A 26,060-nucleotide genomic window follows, 5' to 3' on the forward strand; every position below is an offset into this window, starting at 1 on the left:
CTTACCATCTACTATGAGTAAGACACTGAAAAGAACGGTATTTGAGAGCATTCAAGATATTTTTGTTACATATAAAGAGGAATGGGCCATTTAAAGACCTAATCAGTTTGATTCTGCCCCTCCAAACCAAGGTCTCCCTAGTAGATGACCTATCTGTGCCCTCTTGCCCCAGCTGCTTTAAAGTGGCTCTTCATCCCAGGGAGCTAATGGAGGAATCTGTACTTCAGTGAAATGGCTCCATCATCCCTTTCCCTCCCTGACCACAGAAGCTGGGCCATTCTGGAGGTGTGTGTGTGTGTGTGTGTGTGTGTGTGTGTGTGTGTGTGTGTGTGTGTGTGTGTGTGTGTGTGTGTGTGTGTGTGTGTGTGTGTGTGTGTGTGTGTGTGTGTGTGTGTGTGTGTGTGTGTAAAAGAGAGAGAGAGAGAAAGTATGTCTCCTCAAACAAGGGCACGGTACATATCTGAATTCCAAATGACTGAAATTTGGTGTTTTAGGTAATCCTATATTCTGGTTAATTGAGAATTGCCACTTATATAAATTACCAGGTCACAGACAAATAGGGCAAAAGGCTCTCAAGGTGGTGACTTCCTTTGTATTAATCAGGAAAATGCAAAATCATATACTTTTTTCTTGGACAGTTGATATTTTGTTTCTATATATCATGACTAATCATAATGGCTATAATTCATCACTTTAGAAAAGCAATCAACAGTTCTAGCTGTACAAAACTAAAATTGATTGAGACCCTTTGTCACCCTGGCAGAAGATAATAATTACATCATTATTTATTAACTATAGAGACAACAGCCAAAAGTCTTTTTAACTTCGTTTGATTTAAGATCTATTGTACATTATAGTCCAGCATACACAAGCAAAGCAAAACAGAACAAAATTAGAGAAAAATCAAGTTAGTGTATTTAATCTGAATAATCCTGCAAAGAAAGCTACTCTCATGCTTACCTACCATCGGTAGAACATCTGCTCTGCACTAAGCACTGTCCTAGGTACTCTGCCTATTTGATTCATTTTATCCTCACCACACCCATGGAGGCATGTTGGTTGTATCCGTTCTAATTAGTGAATAACTACACTAACAAAGATCCTGTAGATTAGTACAGGCAACACCTTTCACAGATAATATGTTCAAACATTAGAACAGCAAAACACTCTTCTTGGAAACCGTGTCTTAACTTTTACAATCAAGAGTTTTGTGAAGGATAAGCAAAACTGACGCGTACCCAGAATCTCAGAGGATGTCCCTCTTGGAGCCACATTTCTTCCATCTCTTCTTGGCCCACAGAATATTCCCAGAAACAGGCCAGGGACAGAGAGGAATGAAGGAAATGAAGAGTCATCAACCACAGAATGTCCTTAAGAACGGCTCTGATGTCATTTGCCTCCACCTTCCAAGAATCCTGGGATGGCCCTGCACAGACAAGTGACAGATATTGACAACTCAGTCTGTGAACAGTGGCGAATGTCACTGAGGGAGATTTGTGTTAAGCATTACATTAACTCGAGCTAATGTACCCTCCTTGCAAGGATGGCCAGTGTGAGGTGACGTGAGGTTAGGACAGTCCAATCCATAGTTGGATGGAGATGAGCTCTGTTCTGAGTATGCAGACGTTAGATTATAGATCCTCAAAGGAAGTTTTTCCACGGATAGCAAGAGTCAAGCAAGCAGTAGCTCCCACCTCTGGAATGAACCTGTGTTCCTGGCTGGATTGTGACCACTTACTAGACTCTAAAGGGTGGTCAGAAGCAGGGACCAGGACACTCCCTATTATACAGTTCTGAAGGAGCTGAAAACATGGGCAAGAGTTAGGAAGACACTTTTTGCTGATGCTCCCAGGGTGCCCCTGTGGTATCTACCCTTCACAAAGGAAGCAACCTTAAACTAAGTTATAAAGAGTATTTGATTCATGTTTCCTCTCCTTTCTCCATCATCCTGATTCGTCCTTTATGACAAACACATGATTGCCTGGCCTGACCAGTCCCAGGCCAGTAGAGGAAGACATTCCCACTTCCCCCAGACTGTACAATGGTGGTTGTGGCCAGCTGGTCCTATCGTCATGGGGGAGAAATTAGCATGATGAGAGGCCAGCTGTTGCCTTCATTCTCTCTGCTCCCTCCTCTGCCTGAGCCTAAGACCTTTACAGGTTCCCCAAATGTGAGCGACAAAGCAACTGACCACGGACTCACGTTCCCATATATTTGTCTCATTACGTACCCAAATGTGTATTTGTCTATAGGAAAAGTCTCTGGCTGCTTATTTGTTTGTAATCCACCCTTTGGAATGCTCTACTTATAAAAATATTATTAAAAATATATAATGACTTTTATGGGACATTGGAAATGTGAACACCAACTCTCTATTTAATGATATTTAGGAAATATTAAATTTCTATTTAGGAGTAGGAATGGTATTGTGATAGTATTAGGATTTTTAAGAGTGAATAGCTTATATATATGTGTGTATATATATATATATATATATATATGTATATATATATATATATATATACACTAAAATGTTTACAGATTGAATGATATGATGTCTGGGATTTGTTTCAAAATAACATGGGAGGGTTGCAGCAAGTAGGGATATGGGTGAAACAAGATTGGCCTTGAGTTGATCATTGTTGAAGCTGGGCAATAGGTTCATTGTGCTGGATTTTGTTTTGTTTTGTTTTGTGTTGTTTGTATATGTTACAATTTTTCCATAACAAAAAGTTTTTTTAAAAAAGAATTAAAATTGGTTAAAGTTAAATTCACATTAGAAAACATGTTTTTCAAAAATACTTTAAGATATGTGCTATTTTATGACTTAATGTTAAATGGAATAAGAAGATATAAAACTGCACATAAAATATTACATGCACATATATATATGCATGGAAATGGAAGAATAAAACTACACAAAAAGTAAATTATGGTTGCCCAACTGGCAAGAATACATGTTATTATTCTTTACTTGTTACTTTTTTGCATTTTCCAAATTTTCTAAAAGAAAATATATTTTGTTTTTGATTTTATGAAGTTATTTGTATAAACCATGCTCATGAAACGTAAGGTGAAAAAAAGTGGTATAGAACTGTATATGAAATAGAATCTGAATTTGTTTTTAAATGTGCGTGCATGGTGTGTGTGTGTGTACCTAAAATAAACATCATCAAATTGTTAATGATGACTATCTCTGGGTGGTGGCATCATTTGGTCATTTTAATTTTTTTCTTTGTCTCAGTGTTTCTTCTTCAGTTAATAAGTATAATGTTACAATCAGAAAAATATAGCATGAAAAAATTAAACTTAGATTTATTGTATTTCTTTAAAAGTAAAGGATTGTCTATATAGGGCAATTTAAATATAAGGAACTATGTAATATATATTTATAAAACAGATAAGTAAGACCAAGGGAATTTTAATTCTCTTTGAAAGCATATGTTAAGTTTTTTTTTTTAGATTTTTTTTTGATGTGGACCATTTTTAAAGTCTTCATTGAATTTGTTACAATACTGCTTCTGTTTTATGTTTTGGTTTTTTTGGCCATGAGGCATGTGGGATGTGAGCTTCCCGACCAGGGATCAAACCTGCACCCCTTGCATTGGAAGGCAAAGTCTTAACCACTGGACTGCCAGGGAGGTGCCTGTGTTAAGTTTTGAACAATGCTAATATAAAATCCTGTCAACAGGGCTTCCCCAGTGGCGCAGTGGGTGAGAGTCCGCCTGCTGATGCAGGGGACACGGGTTCGTGCCCCGGTCCGGGAAGATCCCACATGCCACGGAGCGGCTGGGCCCGTGGGCCATGGCCGCTGAGCCTGCGCGTCCGCGTCCGGAGCCTGTGCTCCACAACGGGAGAGGCCACAACAGTGAGAGGCCTGCGTACCGCAAAAAAAAAAAAAAAAAATCCTGTGAACAGCCATTATGTGGTGATGCTCCTGCCTTCATATACTCAATTCCTTAATAATCGTGTTTCATTTTCTGTCCAACTCCAGGTATATCCATGCCAATACCAGTCTTTGGGCTCCAGGATGATTCGAAGGTCTTTAAGGAAGGAAGTTGCTTACTCGCCGATGATAACTTTGTCCTGATTGGCTCTTTCGTGTCTTTTTTCATTCCCTTAACCATCATGGTGATCACCTACTTTCTAACCATCAAGTCGCTCCAGAAAGAAGCTACTCTGTGTGTGAATGATCTTGGAACACGGGCCAAATTAGCTTCTTTCAGCTTCCTGCCTCAGAGCTCCCTGTCTTCAGAAAAGCTCTTCCAGCGGTCCATCCACAAGGAGCCAGGCTCCTACGGCAGGAGGACTATGCAGTCCATCAGCAACGAGCAGAAGGCTTGCAAGGTGCTGGGCATCGTCTTCTTTCTGTTTGTGGTGATGTGGTGCCCCTTCTTCATCACCAACATAATGGCCGTCATCTGCAAAGAGTCCTGCAACGAGGATGTCATCGGAGCCCTGCTCAATGTGTTCGTTTGGATCGGTTACCTCTCCTCAGCAGTCAACCCTCTAGTGTACACACTGTTCAATAAGACCTATAGGTCGGCCTTTTCCAGGTATATTCAGTGTCAGTACAAGGAAAATAAAAAACCATTGCAGTTAATTTTAGTGAACACTATCCCAGCCTTGGCCTACAAGTCTAGTCAACTCCAAATGGGACAAAGAAAGAATTCAAAGGAAGATGACAAGACGACAGATAATGACTGCACTATGGTTGCTCTAGGAAAACAACATTCAGAAGATGCTCCTACAGATAACATCAACACAGTGAATGAAAAGGTTAGCTGTGTGTGATGGACTGGTTGTCATGGCAACTGTGGAGGGCACACTGAGCAATTTTCCCCCTATCTGGGAGGAAAAAGAAAAAAGAAAATAGGGAGACTGGAAAAAATGAGGCCAGTCTAATGGAACCAACAATAATATCTATATGCCTCATTTTATTATGTCAGTGAAAAGCAGGGTTCAATGCCACAAAACGTGCACTTCAAAAATATTCTGACAGCATTTCAGCTGTGAGCTTTATGATATTATTTTTAACATTGTAAATTATATGTCTTTAAAATAATTAGCTTTTATTGTATAATTACAATGAGGCCATAAATAAATCTAAATTATCTTCTATTTGCAAGTGAAAACCTTGCTGCTATGTTGTTAATTGATGGCATGAGTTGGTTACCTGTCGCTGTAAACAAAAATAGCTCTAAATAGTGAAACAATGGATGAACATAATGGCCTCTTACATAAAGAAAAAATTCTCTTTAAAACTTACCATGATACACGTTTTGGATGACAACAACAGAAAGACACTAAAGACAGTGCTATGAAATCTGTATTGCTAAGATGCTTAAAAGAAATACTTGACAACTTTTTCAATCCTGCTTTTTCATAGATGCCATTTTGCAATATTCACAAAGTTGCTGGCATTTGCTGCACTTCAAATTAATTCTTCTCAGAAGTGAACAAGATTTTAAGTGTTATTTAATAACTATTGCTGCTTTCTCTTCTACTACTTGTGCTTTATTCTGAATTTCCAGTGTGGTCTTGTTTAGTGTTTGCTCTATTAGGTAAACCATCAAAAGGATAATCAAACATTACCAGATACATTTCTAGAAATTGCTTCTCCTAACAGCACCACAGAAGTGTTTGGTAACTTTCTCTTTAATGACTGCATCATGCCTGCGCTCCTCTGAGCAGTAAGCGGTATTGATGTAACTGTGTCAGGATTGAGGAATAAAGTCAGGTTTTTGGCTACTGACAGCAGTAGAGTCTTAGGACATCTCTGTAAAACGCAGGTGACCCACCTGTTGGCACCCATCAGATAAATCGATGCTTTCAGATCAATCTATATTATTTACTAAAACTGTTCAGCTTTGGATTCACAATCATTGATTGAGTGTACACCATCTGTGAAGAAATTTCCTAGGTACTAAGGATATAAAAACAATTAAAACAAGATCTTTGCCTTTAAAGAAAAGGACCTAATTTGAATGGCACTTATCAAAATAGTAATTAACAGACATTTGGAGAGTCAGTTCAATTTATTTCCTTCTCACCTGGCTCAGAAACAAGTTTATTTCAACTCCAAGGGTAGTTTTCTCAGTAAGTTTCCTGACTGCTTGCCAACGAATACCAACCAAACAAAGGAGGGGGAAAATACCACTTGAGGTCAAAATCTGCAATTAATTTAGGAATATGAGCTTCAACCTGGACCCCAACTATGACTACCATAGTTTTGAGCAAATTTTTATTCCACTTTCCTGAAAACAAACTCATTTATTACTGACACTGGACATCCCACCCCCCAAAAAGCAGTAATATAATATTTCATAGAAAAGTTTGTTAAGGAGACAGAGATTAACAGCAGTTAACTCACCTTGATATTATTACTCTAGGTTAAATTGCACACTCTTATTGGAATGGATGTTAGATATGTGATGACAATACTGAAGCATTTCTATTGAATGAGAAAAGTTTTTGCTGTATGCCATTAGAAAAAACTATACATTTGAAAACTAAAGAATGTGGGAGATTCTGTTGTGTAATTTGGAAATGCATCAGGTCTGTCCTAATTATGTCCTTTTAGGTACATTGAAAGGGGTTTTTTTCAAAGCTAGAATTTATAATAAGCTGCTAGTATCTAGGCTGCATTTGAACTAAACTATTTTCATGGTTATACCATACTAACTGATACAAATGTTAAAAAGTCTCTACTCAATTAATTTTGCCTTAGTTTATAACTCTGCCCATCTCATTATATATTAGAGAAAAGACTACAGATTCTACACCCATATACTCAATCTTGATGAGAATGAACATAAATACTGCCTGATAAGTCTTTTGACTACATATATATTACAAATGTGTTATGTTTTTTTCTCTCCATAATTATCTATTCAAGTGTATATAGACAAACATGTATCTGTATTCTTGTACAGACATGTTCCCATGCACTTTATTCAGTATTTATATATTTATATGGAGGAAAAGCAAGTCATTAATGAAAACACAATATATACACGTGTGCATGTTTGTATCATGTCAATTTAAATGTGAATTTCATGTTCTAATGTTTCTATGACCTTCCATTACTGTCAAAGCAGATTAAAATGTAACAGAAATGTCAGCTCTTTAAATAAACTGGATGTTGACCTAATTTTGTGGGAAGACTTTTAACACAATTCTATGAGGGTGGTGAAAACAATGCTGCTTTTACATAGTTGATTGATCCTAAATAAAATGGTACCTTTGGGCCCTTTGTTTAGTCTGGGGATGTTCTGATTACTAAGGCTTTTGTTTTTTCTTTTTTTTTTTTTTTTTTTCTTTCTTTTCTTCTTAAGCCACAGCCATTCAGATTGCAGGCTCTTAGTTCCCCAGTCAGGGATTGAACCCGCGCCCTCAGCCGTGAAAGCACGGAGTCTGAATCACGGGACCACCAGGGAAGTCCCACTAAGGCTTTTTAACACACCCCTCACTCCAGTGAAACTGTCCTTGAATTATTTATGGATCTGTGATCAAAGGACTCACTCCTAGTCAATATTGTTAGAGCGACCAACCTTCTTCTACTTTAAGTTGAATGGTAGATTCTTCTAAGTTTAAAGAAAAAAGTGCCATAATTAGGGAAAACTTTCAGTTTAAAGCATACTTAATCTACTTGGGCACAGCACCATCTCATGGTCATTTTTTTAAATGCTACCATAGCCAAATTGAACTAAGTTACTGTACTGCTTTTACACAAGGTGCTTCTTCCATTTGTGCATCAATGAAACATAAAGTGTTAAATTATTCTGTGCCATATGTAACAAATACAGCGAAGATTTTTATGTCATGATTTTAATCAAGGCTATTCTACAAGATTTCAAGAAATAATGAATAATTGTAAATAAAGTATACTCAAAAATAAATGCAACTTTTTGAGTCTATAGCTGTGTCCACTAAAGAAAGTTGCCCAAAACCTCCCATGTCATCAGGCTGGGAACTCCAGGTACCATCCAGGTGTTTTGAGAGTACAAAGCCTGTGCTTCTGGAGCTTGGTCATAGAGCTAGGACCCACCTGGTTGAGTTAGATTTATAGTAATGATCCCATTTCTAGTTATCTGTAGCAGACAAATGTTCAATGTTTGATCACTATGTCTGGTTCCACCTGTGGGTTCACGTGTACAGGTGTACCTGAAGACATTCACAGATACATTTATACACACACACACACACACACACACACACACACACACTTATGCAGGAGCTAGCTTCAAGAATTAAAGTAAACCAAGGAGACGCTATATCATTGAATAAACAGGAAAGTTGCTCTGATTCATCATTTCTCCTCTAAATGTAGGGAAAGGGAAATAGGGACAGTATGTATCTTTTCCAGGTGTTTACAGCTCCATGTATTGAGTACCTATCATGTGCCAGGCATTAAGCTGGTTGCTTTGCTTACTTTACCTGATGGAACCCTCACAAGTCTACAAGGTAGGTATTATTATTCACTCTTTTTCATGGATGGAGAGACTGAGATTCAGAGCAGTTAGTAACATGCCTGAGGTCACACAGCTGGCAAGAAAAGTGACAAGTGCAAGCCTGACTCTGAAGCATAAACTCTTTCCCCTGCTCAATTCAGTACAGGAGAAAGAGCACTGGGCCCAGAACCAAAAGATGCAAGTTCCCATCTTAGCTTCCCTGTACACTGGTTACATGAACTTGGACAAGTCATTGAATAACCCTGTGCCTTAATTTCACTGTCTCTAAAATGGAACTACTAGTACCTGTCTTGGCTAACTAACAATGTTGCTTAAATGAGATCATGGCTATGGCTGTGCTTGATAATCTGTAAAACACTGTATAAATGTTGTAAATGTGTTGTTATTAAAAAGAAAAAAAGCCTCTATACATTATTAACCATCAGAGCAAATGCTAAACAAAACTGTGGGATAAGCAACATTATTATTCAACAGCTTCTATCCTTTCTCTGAATGCTTCTCATTTTTTACAACTATTTGCTTCTGCTTTGTTCTCACCAAAATGTAGAGTTCCCTTCATTGGTTCCCTGCTGCTTACATCAAAACCTATTAACTTTATGTGCCATTCCCTCAGGTTTCTCCTCTTTGCTAGATCACTAATAAGTAATTCAAGCTGGTAATCCATTGTCTCTCACTGAGATCCCTTTAGCTGTCCACCATGAAGATAAACCAAAAGGCAGGAACCAAAGGCAAAAATTTTAGGCACGAGAGACACAAGTGAGAAAGAAATTGGGGGGCAAGACACATCCTCCTGGTATTGCTCAAATGACCCGCAAAAAAACAGGTGCCTTCAGACACTTCATAATTTATATAAAGTTTTATAACTTAACATTGAATTTTAATCCACAATAATAACGACGATTTTGAAATATCTGTGACTTTAAAGATTTCATTCTAACCTGAGGACCATAATAATATTACTAAGCTTTCTTTCAATGGATATTTGCCCCAGTAAATATGCAGTAAGACACAACTTCTTTGTTAATTTTTGATTATCTTTGCAGGCAGTTTGCAAAAACAAATAGCTTCCTTATTTTCCCTTAATAGCATGCATGTCAATCTTAGCTCTGTTCTTCCTTTTTGATATTTAACACTAGCATGTGCACCTGAGCCAACACATTATGGGACGTTTTCACATCCAGTTGGAGCCTCAGGATTTGATGCGATCCCGTTGGAGCAGAAGACTGAGGCAGGAAACCTAGGTCTGCTGTTACCGACACTGGACAAGTCAAAACCTGTTTTCCCTCAAGAGTATTACGAAGGACTTAGAGTCAATGATCGTTTCAGGGTCTAAGTCTATGCTCCTTTGAGTGCTAGGGAGTCCAGTCAAGACAGCTTTGATGAACCTTGCACATGAAGACACCTTCATGTGCAAGGAATATTCTGGAACCCACAATGCTCACATTTTCTTAAATTCTTTAGATGAATTTCAAATAAACGACAGCTTTAATTTTATATGGGAATCTTAGGAGAAAAATCAAGTTGTTAGTGATTTAAGGAGTTTCTAAGATACGAGACCAAGAGTCAGATCTCAACAGGTAGGATTCCTGCTGTGGCGTTTTTCTCAAAGTCAGCCTTCCTTCTGTAGTTTCTAGCTGCTCCAAGATATCGGGTTACTCTTTTTAACAGCCTCTAGGCTTGCTGTAGAACAAATGTTCCCACTATCTGAGTCCTTGAGCAGTTAAAATTTAAAAGCCCAAATAGATTTAGAATGCACACCGCACAGAAAATCTCTTTTTCAAAAGCTAAATTTTTGTTGAAAGTGAGCCAAGGTTATTTAAGTTTTTATTTATAATTAAGATTATGAGTTCTTAAAGGCGTGTTTATTCTGGCTTCTAGAGAACAGTACAATTTGTACTTCCTATCCTACATTTATTTCAAATGTTGAAAGGTAATAATATATTATTATTCAGATGATCTTGTCTTAGTTGGGGTGACCCCAAGTGCAGAGCTGAGACAAGAACTTGACGGCAGATTGTTTTATGTGGGAAGTGATCCCAGGAAGCAGACAGAAGCAAAGAAGATGTAAAATTCTAATTAAGGGTGTGGTATCAAGGTTACTGCAGACAGTTAGGACCCAATTCCACCAGCAGTAGGAGATGACCTGGAACTCTGTACCATGGGTACAACTAAAATCAAAGGTGAGCCCACAGCACCTGGTCAAGATCTTGCATGAATGTTTTATCCAGTTGGTAATTAATCATGGTCTCAAAAATCATTATGCTTCCTTAATAGAAAGTGGTATTATTATGGTTAGGAACAATTTTTTTTTTTTTTTTTTTTGCGTTACGCGGGCCTCTCACTGTTGTGGCCTCTCCCGTTGTGGAGCACAGGCTCCGGACGCGCAGGCTCAGCGGCCATGGCTCACGGGCCCAGCCGCTCCGCGGCACGTGGGATCTTCCCGGACTGGGGCACGAACCCGTGTCCCCGGCATCGGCAGGCGGACTCGCAACCACTGCGCCACCAGGGAAGCCCTAGTAACAATTTTTAAATAAACATATGTTCGTATCACACAATCACATCTAAACTTACTCACATTAAACACTTAAACACAATCACATCTAAACTTATTTCTCTGACCAGCATACATGTTTCATACAGAATCAAACTCAGAAGCATGTTGCAGATAATTCTTTTCAGCTCTGCTAAGATGGTTATGGTCAGCCATATCATTCCTACCAGAGCTGTAGAAGACCTAAAAAAAGCACTGTATAGTCTGAATATGTAAATGATAAATTCTTTGTATGAGTTCTATTTATTTATCCTAAGTGATCGATCTAAACTACTGAAATGGAATGAATAAAAAGAAACATAGTCAGTATATTTAAGAGCTAGAGGAGCTTAGACACCATCTAGTCCAGGCTCTTCATTAGTGGAAGTGGGGATGAAGAGCCAGGAAATTTAAAGAAATTATCCAAGGTCACCTGGCCTAGTAGCATCCAAGTCAGCCATGGGATTCAGACCTCCCTCATGGTACCCAATCTCTACTTTTCTCCTTTTATATGAAAAATGGGTCTAAGAAGGGCCCTTTGGTTTATGGACCATATGGTTTATTTGGTCATATCACCAAATATATATATATATTTTTTGTTTGTTTGTTTGTTTGTTTGCTGTACGCAGGCCTCTCACTGTTGTGGCCTCCCCTGTTGCAGAGCACAGGCTCCGGACATGCAGGCTCAGCGGCCATGGCTCACGGGCCCAGCCGCTCCGCGGCATGTGGGATCTTCCCGGACCGGGGCACAAACCCGTGTCCCCTGCATTGGCAGGCGAACTCTCAACCACTGCGCCACCAGGAAAGTCCCCAAATATATATTTAAATCAGGTTGAGAGACCAGGATTGCAAATTCACTTATTCTCTCAACAGGTTTATTAGCAAGGGTCTACTATGTGCATATTATACCTAAGACATTATTAAATGTGGGAAGTCTGGAGATGTGGGAAGTCTTTTTTTAAAGAATAGAAATAAGATGTTTCGTAAGGAATTATCCTGTCTTTTTTATAAAATTCACGTTGATTTTGTTGAATTCACTACATTTGTCAAAAATTAGCCTAATTAATATGTTGATAACTTGACACACCTACCCAACGATGCCTCTTGAGAAACTGCATCTGATAGAGGTCTCCTGAGGCAATGCCACCACCTTTGGCAAAAGTGTTAAGAACATAGCATTTGGAAATTAGTTTTAAAGGGAAAAAATATTAAAAATTAGATAAAATGTTCAATATCACCATCTCCAGGCTCCACTACTAAAGTTCTGCATTCTAAGACCCATGGTTCACAATGGGGTATATAAAAATGAATATCCAAAAGATGGGAATTAAGTCAACATAGAAAAGTAAACCAAGTAGAATTTTTTAAATAGAAGAAAAAAAGAAATTAAAAAACAATGATAAAAAAATCAAAACTAATTTGCTCAGAATGCACACATTTAATAATATGCCTCTCTGACCACTAAAAATGGGATATATCTACAAGTATTTAATTTCTAAAAATGATGTGGTTTTTTTCTGAATTAGCAGGAGAATAGGAAGTAGTTATTCATGAGTGATTTTGAGTATGACAAATTTAGGAAATCTAAACATTTTTAAGACTGAAGAGAAAGAAGAGTGATTTGCATGAAAATGTCACGTTATAGTCAGCCTTTAAATATAATCACCAGAGAACTCGACTATGATTAATTCATCCCTGCACTTGTCTGCAGTAGAAAGTGGAAGCTGTGACCACATTTGTTTCTCTACCCATTCACCAGATGGATCGGACCAAGTCCAGTAACCCATTAGGACCACTCAAAAGGAGTAAGTCTTGGGCTTCCCTGGTGGTGCAGTGGTTGCGAGTCCGCCTGCCGATGCAGGGGACACGGGTTCGTGCCCCGGTCTGGGAAGATCCCACATGCCGCAGAGCGGCTAGGCCCGTGAGCCATGGCTGCTGAGCCTGCGTGTCCGGAGCCTGTGCTCCGCAACGGGAGAGGCCACAATAGTGAGAGGCCCGCGTACCACAAACAAACAAAAAAAAAAGGAGTAAGTCTTGTCAACCTTAGAATTCTAATTATAACCATGATGCAAATATCAAGTTATCTCAATTTATATTAAGCATAATAAATAAATATTGAAGCTATGAGTGCATTTATCTAATGTTCCTTAAGAAATTTGTTTTAATGACTTTGAAAGACAAATTATTTTCCCCTTGGAGAAGAATATTTTTAATTTAAATTTGGTAACAGCTAATGTTGCTCATGGCTTTGAGCAATCCTACTTGGTTCTAAGAATTCAGATGAAGTACAACTACCCACTTATAGGTAAATGATAATGTATACATAAAGCATAAATTAGCAATGTTTTGACCTTTATTTTGGAAACAATTAAATTAAACCCAGAACCATCAGCCTACCTTCCTTACTATAGGAGAGAAATGCAGAAGGAATGTGAAAAGAAGATACGGATGTAAATATTCATATAAATTCCAACAACCATATGTAATCACAGTAACATCTATTTATGTCTCATTGTAACCAATGAGGAAACTGAGTCTCAGAGGGAAACTTGCCCAATTTCACCAAACTAAGGGGTAGAATCAGAACTCAAGAGCAGATCTGTATGACTGTTAAGTTTTTCCTGTTTCCTGTTTCTACTACGCCAAAGATCAGGAAACATTTTCAGTAAAGAGCCAAACAGTATATATTTCAGGTTTTGTGGGCCATGTGATCTATCACAGCCATTCAACTCTGCTGTTGTAGGGTGAAAGCAGTCACAGACCATAAGCAAATGAGAGGCTGCCACTGTCTCCCAGTAAGACAGTATGTATAGAAACAGGCCAGACAAATCCCACGGGCCATAGTTAGCCAATCTGGACTACACTAATAACGACAACTAATACAACACTATAACACATACAACTACTGCCTTCACAACTATGTATTTGAGTCCTTATTGGATGCCAATTCTTGTGTTAGGTCCTTTTATACGTCATTTTGTTTAATTCTCACAAAGCAATACTACATGCTTAATACTATCAGCTCCATTTTGTATATAAGGACAGTAGAGATTAAGTGACGTGCCCAAGCTCACACTTAGTAAGTTTTAGAGCCGGGTTTTGAATCAACATTCATGTTCTCTGTTCCTTGCCCTATTTCTTGCCTAATTCAGAAATGCAAGAGCACATCACCATCAGGCCTGCATTATGCCTGAGTCTGCTTTGCCTCAGTTAAACTGAAGAATAAGCTCAACAGAACTCTAACCTTGTGAAGGTACAGTTTCTCCCAAAGTCCCCAACTTACAACACAGGTTAAATTAGACTTTGCTGAATAAACACAATTTCAACCCATAAATACAGTTCACCGTCAACATGATTCATTCTCTCTATAAAGGAGCATTCCTGATCTTATACAGTCATGATAGATTGATTGTTGTCTTTTCTCTTGAGTCATCTTCTTGCCTGGAGAATATAACTAACATTAAGTTCCTCTTACATGAAGGGAAAAAAGAGTAAACTCTATGCCCTTCATCCAGTAGAATTATGTTCAAAAGTAAATTTCTATATATCCTTTCTATTTCTTGCACTAACAAATAAAAGAATAAATTTGGGCTGAGGGTACAAAGTGCCATTTAAAATGAGTGTTAACCTGCTGATTTGTTGAAAAATCTCCATCAAGTTCCTCCATCAATAAATGGAGTTTATTGTCAGGATACACATAGGAACGAGCAAGCGGGAATCACTGATGTCAAAGAGGCCCCACAGAAGCCCAGAAAGAAAAACACAATCAGCTCTGTACCAAACCTACGGCTGCCTGAGGTTACACAGGCCCAAGTGCCCCCCTTCTCCATGGGATTCAGCTACTCTCTCCAGCCCGCTCCTCTCGGGGCCCCTCTCTCCCCCTCTGCTCCTACCCATCAGCTTCCTTCATTTTCTCCGTACTTTTCACATCCTCACTCATGGTCCACCACGACCTCATTCATCTTCTACACCTGCCACTCATTACTTGATCTTTTCTATACTCCCCTGTTCAGATTTCTAAGAGAGGGTAATCAGGTCGGTCCAGGTTCTCTCGGTTTGGGCAGAGATTTTGTTCTGAGCCCCTCTAATAGTCTTTTCACCAGATTACGGCCAGTTGCTGCAATCCAACCAGCTGTGGTGAGCGGAGCAGAATGTTCCCCCTGCTGGATCCCTGGACAGAAGGAGTTTTCACACAAGGGGCTAAGAAGGGTCAGCACTGTGTCTAGTCAACACCTTCTCAAAACAAAGAGAGAATCTATTGACTCACTCTTCTGGTAAGTGTTGCTATCTCTTTCAAATAGCACCCCCATTTCTTACTTTACATTCTTTTCCTTCCGGCACAACTACTTCCAGTTTCCTATCTGTTACCTAATCTATAAAACAGAAGATTCACACTTTAAAGAATGTCACCAACAAGTGAGCCAGCCAGTTTTCTTTTACGGCGCAATCTGCAAAAGAGTCATTGCTTTAAAATACAGAAGCTTAAATATGAAATCCGGGAAATACAATGGACAGGAAATAAACCAAACTCAGGTGACGCTTTTCCAACACTTGCCCTGGGCATCGTGATTCGATGACCTCAACAAGCAATCACAGTGCACTGTGATTAAAATAGCCATGTTACAATCTAAAGAAAATTAGACAAATCAGGAGGAAAAATCTGCCAAGCCTCAGAGTGAAGAAAATCATTTAGTATTTGAATTAGAAACATTTGTCATGGGACCAACATAGGCCTCCAACCACCTGATCCCTCAATGTTATGAAGATACACCTAGGAGAAGAAAGGCATGGAATGATACATGGACCTGCAGCTCTCAGGAACATGCTCAATTTACACCTGTAAGTAGCAAAGAGCATGGATTTAATTATCTACAAACCAAAACTCTAAGAAGAAATGAGAGAATTAACTATAGGACATAAGTAAAAATAATCTAATAAAATACTTCCCCCTGCAGTGCAGCAAGAATTGTTTGAGTTGTTCCATACTCCTTAGGTTCACAAAAACAAGAAGTTACATAACGGAGCTTGGGAACTTTATCTTAGGGAATTTTGCAATGAGTTAAAGTTCATGGTAAGGCCATTAAGGGAAGGTTGTATTTTAAATCTCATGCTAAAAGATTTAGGAACATGCTTGAAATTTCATGGGCTTTCAAGAGTTACATAGACATTACTTCAAATTCTGCCTCTGCAGGACATTACTGGTGGTCCAGTGGTTAAGAATCTGCCTTCCAATGCAGGGGACGCAGGTTCAATCCCTAGTCAGGGAACTAAGATCCCACATGCTGTGGGGCAACTAGGCCTGCATGCCACAATTACTGAACCCCTGTGCCACAATTACAGAGCCCATGGGCTCTGGAGTGCCACAACTAGAGAGAAGCCCATGTACCACAATGAAGAGCCCACACGCAGCAAGGAAAGATCCCGTATGCCACAACTAAGACCCAACACAGCCAAAAATAAATAAATAAATAATTTTTAAAAAAGAACAAATTCTGCCTCTGCTATTTACTGGAAATATTAAAATGAAAAAATTACTTAAACTTTTTGAGCCTCATCTGTTAAACGGAGACAATAATATCTTGTGGAGTTGTGAGAATTAGAGGTAGATCCTTGAACAGGATTTGGCCAATTATAGAACATGTGACAACTATTAACATTATTAGCTAAAGAGCAAAGAGGTAACTGCTTGTTAGGAGGACCTGCGTGACTATATCCCACAGAAAGGGGGACAAAAATGTAGGCAAAGGAACTCCAGAGTTAAAAAACATAGGCAGGACTTCCCTGGTGGTGCAGTGGTTAAGAATCTGCCTCTCACTGCAGGGGACACAGGTTCGAGCCCTGGTCCGGGAAGATCCCACATGCCGCAGAGCAACTAATCCCGTGTGTCACAGCTGCTGAGCCTGCGCTCTAGAGCCTGCGAGCCACAACTACTGAAGCCTGTGCACCTAGAGCCTGTGCTCCACAACAAGAGAAGTCACTGCAATGAGAAACCCACGCACCGCAATGAAGAGCAGCCCCTGCTCGCTGCAACTAGAGAAAGCCTGTGCACAGCAACAAAGAACCAATGCAGCCAAAAATAAATAAATAAAATACATTAAAAAAAAAATAGGCAAAATTTACATGTGAGGTCTGGCAGCCTGTCAAACTAATCTATCCCCATCTTGATTTTCCTTTGGTGTTCATATAATAGGGAAAAAATAACAACAATCAACTATTGTTTGGGACTCTTTTACCAACATGGACTTAAAAAGGAGGCATCTCTTTTCCTTACCTGCACCTGTCTCTAAAGGTCTGAGGTTCCTTCCCAGAGGGGGCTGGTCCACAGGCCTGTTTCAGGCGCACTGAGGGTGTGTCACGTCACACGCAGAGAGGCTGGGAACGAACGCTTTAAACTGCAGTTGGGAGTGATGGCTTATGCCAAGGTTTTCCTGAGACTCAGAAAGTAAAGGGGTGAGTACTTCTACAGGTGCGAAAGATCTGCCAGTTAGTAAGGCCTCTGTTAGGCGCCTTGCCAAGAGCACTCCAAGCCTGATGCTGGCATAGAGGGAGTGAGCTTCCCACCCTCCCTCCACTGCACAGCTGTAGACACGAGCATCTCAAAGTTTCTGGACTAGGACCTGGATTCTTCTAAAGTAGGGGGATTGTTGCTTCCTGGCATCAGTGACAAAACTGGACTTTCACCAACTTCTGACAGGGGAAATCAGGCCCAGATTTATTTTTATTTAGAAAAGTAGGTGATATTTTTCTCTCAAATGTTATTGTATAGAGAGGTAATAAGAAGGAAGCATGAGGGAAAGTTACATTTCCTTTTCAGATCTGACTTTTGATGATAGACTATCAGTCCTGCCTGCCCGTGCAGAAGGCGGCCTCATCCTGTTCTAGGTAAGCCGTCCCTGGGCAGAACAATCCTGTTCTAACAGGGAAATTCTTACACCATGGCTGACACTTTCTTAGCATCGGCTGTCCAGCAATCTCATCATTCTAGAATAGGGCTATGAATAGAAATGACTAAAAAGAACTTCTGAGTAGCCATAGACCAACTCTGCCCTTTATTCCATAGAAAATGCCCTCAAACCCTGAAGTAGAGTCACTCGATCGAGATAATGAGCAAAATTCTCTCACCCACAACTTTTATAAACTTGAAGTCCCAGGCACCTCGAGATTGTTGTGAGGATCAGGGGATAATTACAGTCCACTGGTCCCTTGTTACAAAATAGGTAAGAAACAAGAGATTGGGACATAGAGAGGAAGTCGGATCTAAAGAACAGTTGATGAATTGGGAGATTGGCATTGACATATATACACTAATATGTATAAAATGGATAACTAATATGTGTAAAATGGATAATAAAATGGATAACTAATATGTATAAAATGGATAACTAAGATGTATAAAATGGACATATATACACTAATATGTATAAAATGGATAACTAATTTTTGCTGTATACAAAAATAAAATTCAAAGAAAAAAATAATAATAAATAACAGTTGAGGTATAGGGACTGCCATTGAAAAAAGTAGGCAGAAAAACTACAAATTGGTGCCAGTGGAAAGCCCTCTGTGGAAGGTGGAGTTGATGATGGTTACAAGTGAACAGCCCAGTTTTATCGAAAACAATGGTAGCAGAGGTGAAGCAGCACAAAATGTGGAAATTGTTTGCTAATATAAGGGATGAATCGGAGATGGGAGAACTGTAGCATCAAGCCCTCCAGAAGCCATTACACAACAGGCTCACAACCTTTCAACCTCAATTCCAAAATCCTTTATCCTCAATTCCAAAGCCCTTTATCCTCAATTCCAAAGCCCCAAAGTTCTGGACACTAAAAAATAATTCTCAATAACTGATTTGGTAACAATACCTGACCTGATCTAAAGTCTTCTGTGGCAAAATCTGCCCTGAGCTATGAAACTATGCATAATTTTTAGTTACCCACTTGGTGTGACTATTCATATGTTTCACTGCAGAAATATTAAAGTATATGATTCCTGGGAGCTGTTCTAGACCCTGTTGGAGACATATTTTCTGAAATTATAGGGTTTAGATTACCTTTCTAAAACCAAAACAATCTGAGTTTACAAATACATAGCATCAGAGAGAAGAGGAGATCAACAAGACTTAGCCATGAACATGATGGACAGGAAGAAATTTTGTTTCTGGTTTGGGTTTAAGACAATAAAGATTATCACTATCCACAATGAGGAAGAAGGAGCCCCCCAAATTAAGGAAACTTCCACTGGAGTTTAGGAATTTTCCAATTCAAATTATTCAGTTTTTTAACAACAGTGTTTAAATGCATCATTATACATATCTAGAAAACCGTGTCTGGACTATCTCAAACCTCTTCAAAAGCAGATAAGTGAGAAGGAAAACAATGTCTTCTATCACTGTAGTGCTTTAGAACTTACAGAGCACTTTCCTATAATTATTGCACTGAGTCCTCTGAACCACAAGGCACTTTTGTATGCATGTGCTCACACTTAGCTAAATCTTACTTTCAAAAAAAGCATTCAGTTTATTTTTACATATGTTATATTTCAAAAACTATATTCAATACCAGAAAAGCCTCTCTGTTCAGAGGAAGGCTTGATATTCTGGGAAGAAGAATCTACAGAACCACCCTCATTCTAATTAGTTGTCCTTCCACATCAATATGAAAAATGTGGAAATTTATACAGAATTTATCAAATAATACTGCACTATGGGACTGCTGTAAAAAAAGGAGGGCAGCCTGTACCTCTCTCCCTTCAAGCGTTCTAACAGTATGGTTTGACCACTATTTTCTTTTCAATCAGTAAATTTTCTCCCTTCTAAACAAACGCACCATGATCTATAATCATGTATCTGTTAACCTCAATTGTATTTACATCTCAATCGCCTGAGTCAATAACAAATATAATTGTTCCATTCTTGATCAAATTTTTCTTTCTAATGCTATATTTATCAGATGGTTCGATGGCACTTTGCAGTGCCCTTGCTAACTGTAGATGCAAACTATTTCTCTTGATTAACCTGCATCTCTGTAAAGCTCATGTTAAAATGGCATACATGTTGCCTAAATGAAGAGAAATGTGTCCTTGGTAAAAGTTGTCAGTCTTACCCATAACTTTTAAAAAACCTATGCAAGTAACATAAAGCTACACTGTTGTTGTAAAAGATTCAAATATACAGCTGCACACAGCAAAATGGGAAGGTTCCTTTTACAGCTGTTGAGGCTCTCCTACTTCACGCATTGACAATAGTTTTGTGTAAGTCTCCACGCCCTCCACACCTGTTCCTATGCTCCAGGAGTAGTTCAAAGGGACAATTCAATTGTTTTTCCTTTTATATTTACATTTAGAGAGAGAGTGAGAGAAGAATACATTTAATATCTTCTCCATCAGGAAATACCGTTGGCTCAATCTTCAAAATATATCCATCACCCACACTGCTATCACCTTTGTCCAAACCATCATCTGTCACCTGGATGACTGCAATAATCTGCTTCCTGGTCTCCTGGCTTCTGTTCTTACCCCACCCTAAACATCTGTTCACACACAACAGTGAGAGGGATCCTTCTGGAAACAGTCTTCTGCTCTCAAGTGTCCAATGGCTCCCCACCTCATGCAGAGTAAAAGGCCCAGTCCTTTGGGGCCTAGAAATTCCTGTACAACCTGCCCCAGCCCTGTCTCTCTGAGCTCATCTCCTGTAACTCTCCTGGCTCTGTCCAGCCACACCGGCTTCCCTGCTGGTCTGGGTCCGAATCCACTTAGGGTCTGAATCCACTTAGGGCCTCCAGAATAACGCGTCTCCGCCAACACCTTGATGTTAGCCCTGGGGGACTCACTGCAGATGTCTGACTGCCAGAACAGGAAAATAATACATTTGTGTTGCTTAAGCCACTAAATTTATGGTAATTCGTTACATAAGTAATAAGAAACTAATACATAATCTGCCCTTCATTTCATACTAGTCACAAAAAGCACTCCTTCTACACACAAGTGGTAAAAGTGCTTCCAGGTGCAAGGCTGAGATGAGGAGGAGAGTCTCTACACACAAACCAGCATTCTTCTCAACAGTCCATTGTTAACTTATGCATAAGAAAAGACATGTTTCTCGGTACTTATTTACTCTCTTGCAGAAGAACAATTCATTCAAAAAGGTTAAAGAGTCAAGAGAATGAAAGACCTGGCAATGGACAAAAATTCATAGCCCAAAGTAAATCTATTTCCTTCTTCAGTAACTGGTAGCATTCATTTCCTGAATCAATCAGTCGTTTTCTTTGGAGAGAATAAAAACCTGTGAAACAAAGATTGGTTATTTAAAAGCAAAGATGAAAGAGAGGGGATGTATGTTCATTTTCATCTAAAATAGGAAAGTGGAAAGCTAAGTGGCACATACTTTTAGCAGCACAAGGCCATCTTTAGTCATAGACCTTGATTCAACTATGAACGAACAGAACTTTTAAATAAATGATATATTTGTTTTACAGCTAAGTACAGAATATAAATGTTTTCATTTTGCTTTAAAATTCATTTTATAGTTAATAGATTCATGTGTTTCAAAATCAAATGAATATAATTAGGAATCTCACTGCTTCCTGTTCCCTCATATCCACTCCCTATAATTTATTTATAGTTAGCACACTTTAGTAGATTTGTGTATTCTCCCAGTATTTCTTTACACAAATACAAATACGTATTTGTATCTTTTCACTTTTATATACAATAGTTAGCATACTACATACCCTGATCTATGCTTGCTTCTTTGAACTAGAGATCATTCTACATTTGTACAAAAAGAACTTTCTCATTCTTATATAAGGCTGCATAGTATCCCATCTTGTGATGTACCATGGCTTATTTAACCAGTCCTTTACTGATATTTAGGTTGTTTCCCTTGTTTTGATATTATAAACAATATTGTAATTAATAACTTTGGATGTATAGTATTTCATACATTTGCAGTCATATAGTGGGGTTTATAATGTATGTAGATATAATATCAATGATGATAAGAGCTAAAACGATGAGGGGTGGGGAAATGGAACTATACTGTTACAAAATTCTTATATTTTTTCATAAAGTGGCATAATATTAAATCAAGACAGGCCATGATAAATTAAGAATGCATATTGTGATTCCTAGAAAAGCCACTTGAAAAATATAAAGAGGTAAAACTAAAGGGCCAGTAGAGGAATACTGACCAAATACTGAAAATGGAATACTGAAAAATATTTAACAAACCCAAAAGAAATCTAGAAAGAAGAATTAGAGAAATAAAAAAACAGGACAAATAGAAAATAGATAGCTAAAGACCAAAATCTAATCACATCAATACTTACTTTAAATATAAATATACTAAACCTTCCAATTAAAGGACAAAGACGGGGCTTCCCTGGTGGCGCAGTGGTTGAGAGTCTGCCTGCCAATGCAGGGGACACGGCTTCGAGCCCTGGTCCGGGAAGGTCCCGCATGCCGCGGAGTGGCTGGGCCCGTGCGCCACGGCTACTGAGCCTGTGCTCGGGAGCCCACGAGCCACAACTGCTGAGGCCTGTGTGCCTAGAGCCCGTGCTCCGCAGTGGGAGAGGCCACTGCGGTGAGAGGCCCGCGTGCTGCAGCGAGGAGAGGCCCCCGCTCGCTGCAACTAGAGAAAGCCCATGTGCAGCAACAAAGACCCAACGCTGCCAAAAATAAATAAAATAAATTAAAAAAAAAAAAATAAAGGACAAAGACACTTCATAATGACAAAGAAGGTATAATAATAATATCAGGAAAGTATAATAATAAGAGATGCTTACATGCTTAATACCAGAGTTTCAAAACACATGAAGCAAAAACTGACAGAACTATAGGAAAAATAGATAAATCCACAATCACGGTTATACATTTAAACACTCTTTTCTGAATAATTAATAGGACACTTTTAAGACTAGACAAAAATTAGTAAAGATATGTAATATCCGAACAACATTATCAACTAACTTGACTGCATGAATATTTATAAACCGTACAATCAACAACCCCATGATACATATTATTTTCAAGGGCAGATGGAATATTCATGAAGATAGACATTATGCTGGGTCACAAAAATGTCTCAGTAAATTTCAAAAGATTGCAGTCTTTCACAGTATGTTCTCTGACTGCAAGGGAATTAAACTGAAAATCAATGACAATAGATAGAGAAGATGAAAAGGAGAGTTACAAGTACAGAAAGGGGGGAAGACTAGACCTATGATGTCGGATAGGAATTGGGGATCTCAGTATGAACCCATTAATTTTAATATGTATAGAGAAAATATAGAAATAAATATAGGAATATATACATACAGGAAAGTGTGTGTGTGTGTGTGTGTGTGTGTGTGTGTGTGTGTGTGTGTCCATCCTAGTTTGGTCTCCTGAAAGGACCCAGAAGTTATTACATACCGGAAGCAACAAGCACACTTGGCTCTCAGATCTTAATTTATAGGTACAGGCCTCCTCGGAGAAAAGTCTAATTCTAGCCCTGGGACAGGGATAAGCCTACAACATCTTGTTACTCCAGAAAGTAAGGAATTGCTTAAAGAATGATGGGAACATATCAAAAAGACATGGGAGCTGCTTGCAAAATCTGGCACAATTCAAGCATTAAAATAAATAATCTTAGTTGTGGATTACATAATCCACTGAAAAATAAAAATTAATGAGTACAACATGATAAAAAAGCGAGGGAAACCATTGTTTGTTCTCACTCTCCCCTGCTGCAGCAGGGGCCCGATAATGCCTTGCCTGAATTTCTTGTCTGGCCTCTGATCAATTTCTATTGATTAAGAAGGCCAAGAAACCTGGTCCGTAACAAAATGACCTATCAGAAAAATTAAATGAAGTTCTCTCTTAAATAGTAGGATTATTGGTGATTTAATTTTTATTAATTTCTATATTTTAAGTGTTCTTTTCAAATATATATTTGTATTAATATAATCAATACTGTATTTAATAATATAATTAAAATGTATTAGACCTTGGGATGAACCTAACTGAAATCATGAAAGTGGGAATATGTAATTTTTACTTTGTGAAGCTTTGAAATTAGTGAAAGACAGGTAAGGTGAAAGTGGTATCAATTTGGGGATGTTGAGATATTAAGAAAGAGAGGAGAACAGCCTTTTGGCTCTCATGGTTTTCAAAGCCAGATGTTTGGGAGATTCATTTTTCAGATGCAGGTCTTAAAAGTTGGAGTGCCTGAAGCAGGGGATAACTCTTCATTCCTGGGGAGAAGCTCAGGGTCTGTGAGGTCCCTTGGGATTGCGGGCTGCCATGCCAGGGGTTGGGTTTATGGCGAGACTCTGTCTCAGCCTTTCCTACCTGCTTTGATGTGTTTGCTGAGGTGAAGGAGTTACTCAGCTAATTTTCACGTCTTTTTTGGAGTGAACTGTACCATAAGCAGCTGTAGACTTGGTGTGTCTCTGGGAGGAGGTGAGTTCAGGCTCTTCCTACATCATCATGTTGAACTGTTTTTTAGAGCCTACATATAAATGAAATCATTCACTATTTGTCTTTGATTTATTTCATTTAGCATAATGCCCTCAGGTTCATTCATCTTGAAACAAATGGCAAGATTTTCTTCTTTCTTAAGGCTAAGTAATATCCCATTGTGCACATACACATAAAATCTCACATTTTTTCATCCATTCATCCATCGATGGACACTTAGGATGTTCCCATGTCTTGTCTATTGTAAATAATGTTGCAATGAATATGGGGAGGGCGCATACTTATATCTTTTCAAATTATATATTACAAAATTATATATATAATATTAAAGAAGAAATAGAAATGTATTGGAGCTATATATTATAATTGTATTTATGTTGAGTAAAATAAATTTTAAATTTTACTTCCGGTTATCATCACACTGTATCAACACAAGAACCTTTCAGTAAAAGACTTGATCTCACAGTTCTTAGGCTAGTCTGCACCCCAGAGCAATCAATTTATTAAATAAATCCCCTTTAAGTTTCTCCAAATATTTCCTATCAGTTCTAAATAACTTGCAAACTTGAGTATTCTATTTTAGTTGTGAAACTCAGTTTGAAGAAAATTCCGTTTTCAGTGATTTGTATTAAAAAATAGTGCACCGCAAGGAAGAGTAGCCCCGGATCGCGGCAACCAGAGAAAGCCCGCAGGCAGCAACCAAGACCCAACGCAGCCAAAAATAAATTAAAATTTTTTAAATAATTAATTTTTAAAAATAGTAGAAAGTAAAATGAATTTTTCATTTCAATGCTTCCTCAGAATAAAAATATTATTTTGATTAAATAAATGCTACCTTCACCCGAATTCCAGTCGATCCACAGCTCCACAGATTAGTTCAGTCCATAGGTCACTATGGCCAAATAGGCCTGGGCCACGGGGACAAATGCTGACAGGTAGTCTCCTGAGTGGCATCTATATTTATAACATCGGCTCCAATAGAGGTCACTTCACCTACCACTCTTTTCAGAAGATCGGCCACATCATTTGCAGGGCCCAGTGCAAAACGGAAATATGTGGGCCCTTTCAGAATTTATTAACAATGCTGCACAGGAAAGAAACTAGGACCTCAGAGTCCTTCTGAGGTCCTGTTCCACTGGACAGATTGCATGCCCACAAAACCAGCCTTGTCTTTCAGAAGATGTCATTTACAATATGCCTATCTAGCTGTTGGTTAAAAAAATTTTTTTTTGTAATCATGTTTAATTTTCTCAACAGGCAAAGTACACTAACAATTAATTTCGTTAAATCAAGCAACGGAAGCAAAAGGGCAAGCATCTGTTGTAAGTCAGCAACCAACAACTGTATTGCTCAATTCAACTAACATTGAGAGAAGGGAGAAAAGAGGACACTGGGGAAGCTTCTACTATGTTTCCAGGACAGGAGATTTTTAAATGGCTCCTATTTCACTCCAGCTACCAAGTAGGTGAACTGGAACGACTGAGGAGGCGGGGGGGGAGGAGATTTGAAAGTATGTCCTGGTTTCTAAATAACTTCAAAAGGCTACGTGGAAACATTTTCCACGAGTTTAGCGGGGCCAGAGCTCACGTTCATTCAAGCCT

At 38.7% G+C, this 26,060-nt stretch overlaps 1 protein-coding gene and 1 long non-coding RNA gene across 3 annotated transcripts in view; one reads left to right on the forward strand and one right to left on the reverse strand.

Annotated features, from left to right (window-relative positions):
* HTR2A (5-hydroxytryptamine receptor 2A) overlaps positions 1-7,808 on the forward strand; it is a 60,383-nt gene extending 52,575 nt beyond the window's left edge. For both annotated transcript variants that reach the window (XM_060079941.1, XM_060079942.1), the window contains one exon: positions 3,995-7,808. In XM_060079941.1, coding sequence (XP_059935924.1) covers positions 3,995-4,794 — 800 coding nt within the window. In that variant the 3' untranslated portion in view covers positions 4,795-7,808. The remainder of the gene's footprint in view (positions 1-3,994) is intronic.
* Positions 1,359-25,630, reverse strand: LOC132477543 (uncharacterized). The gene is made up of 3 exons (XR_009530286.1): positions 25,295-25,630; positions 24,331-24,490; positions 1,359-1,426 (listed from the first exon to the last, which is right to left on the reverse strand). It is a non-coding gene; the product is annotated as an uncharacterized LOC132477543 (long non-coding RNA).
* Positions 25,631-26,060: the final 430 nt, after the last annotated feature.

Source organism: Mesoplodon densirostris, chromosome 17 (assembly GCF_025265405.1).
Source record: "Mesoplodon densirostris isolate mMesDen1 chromosome 17, mMesDen1 primary haplotype, whole genome shotgun sequence".
NCBI classification, from domain to species: Eukaryota; Metazoa; Chordata; class Mammalia; order Artiodactyla; family Ziphiidae; genus Mesoplodon; species Mesoplodon densirostris.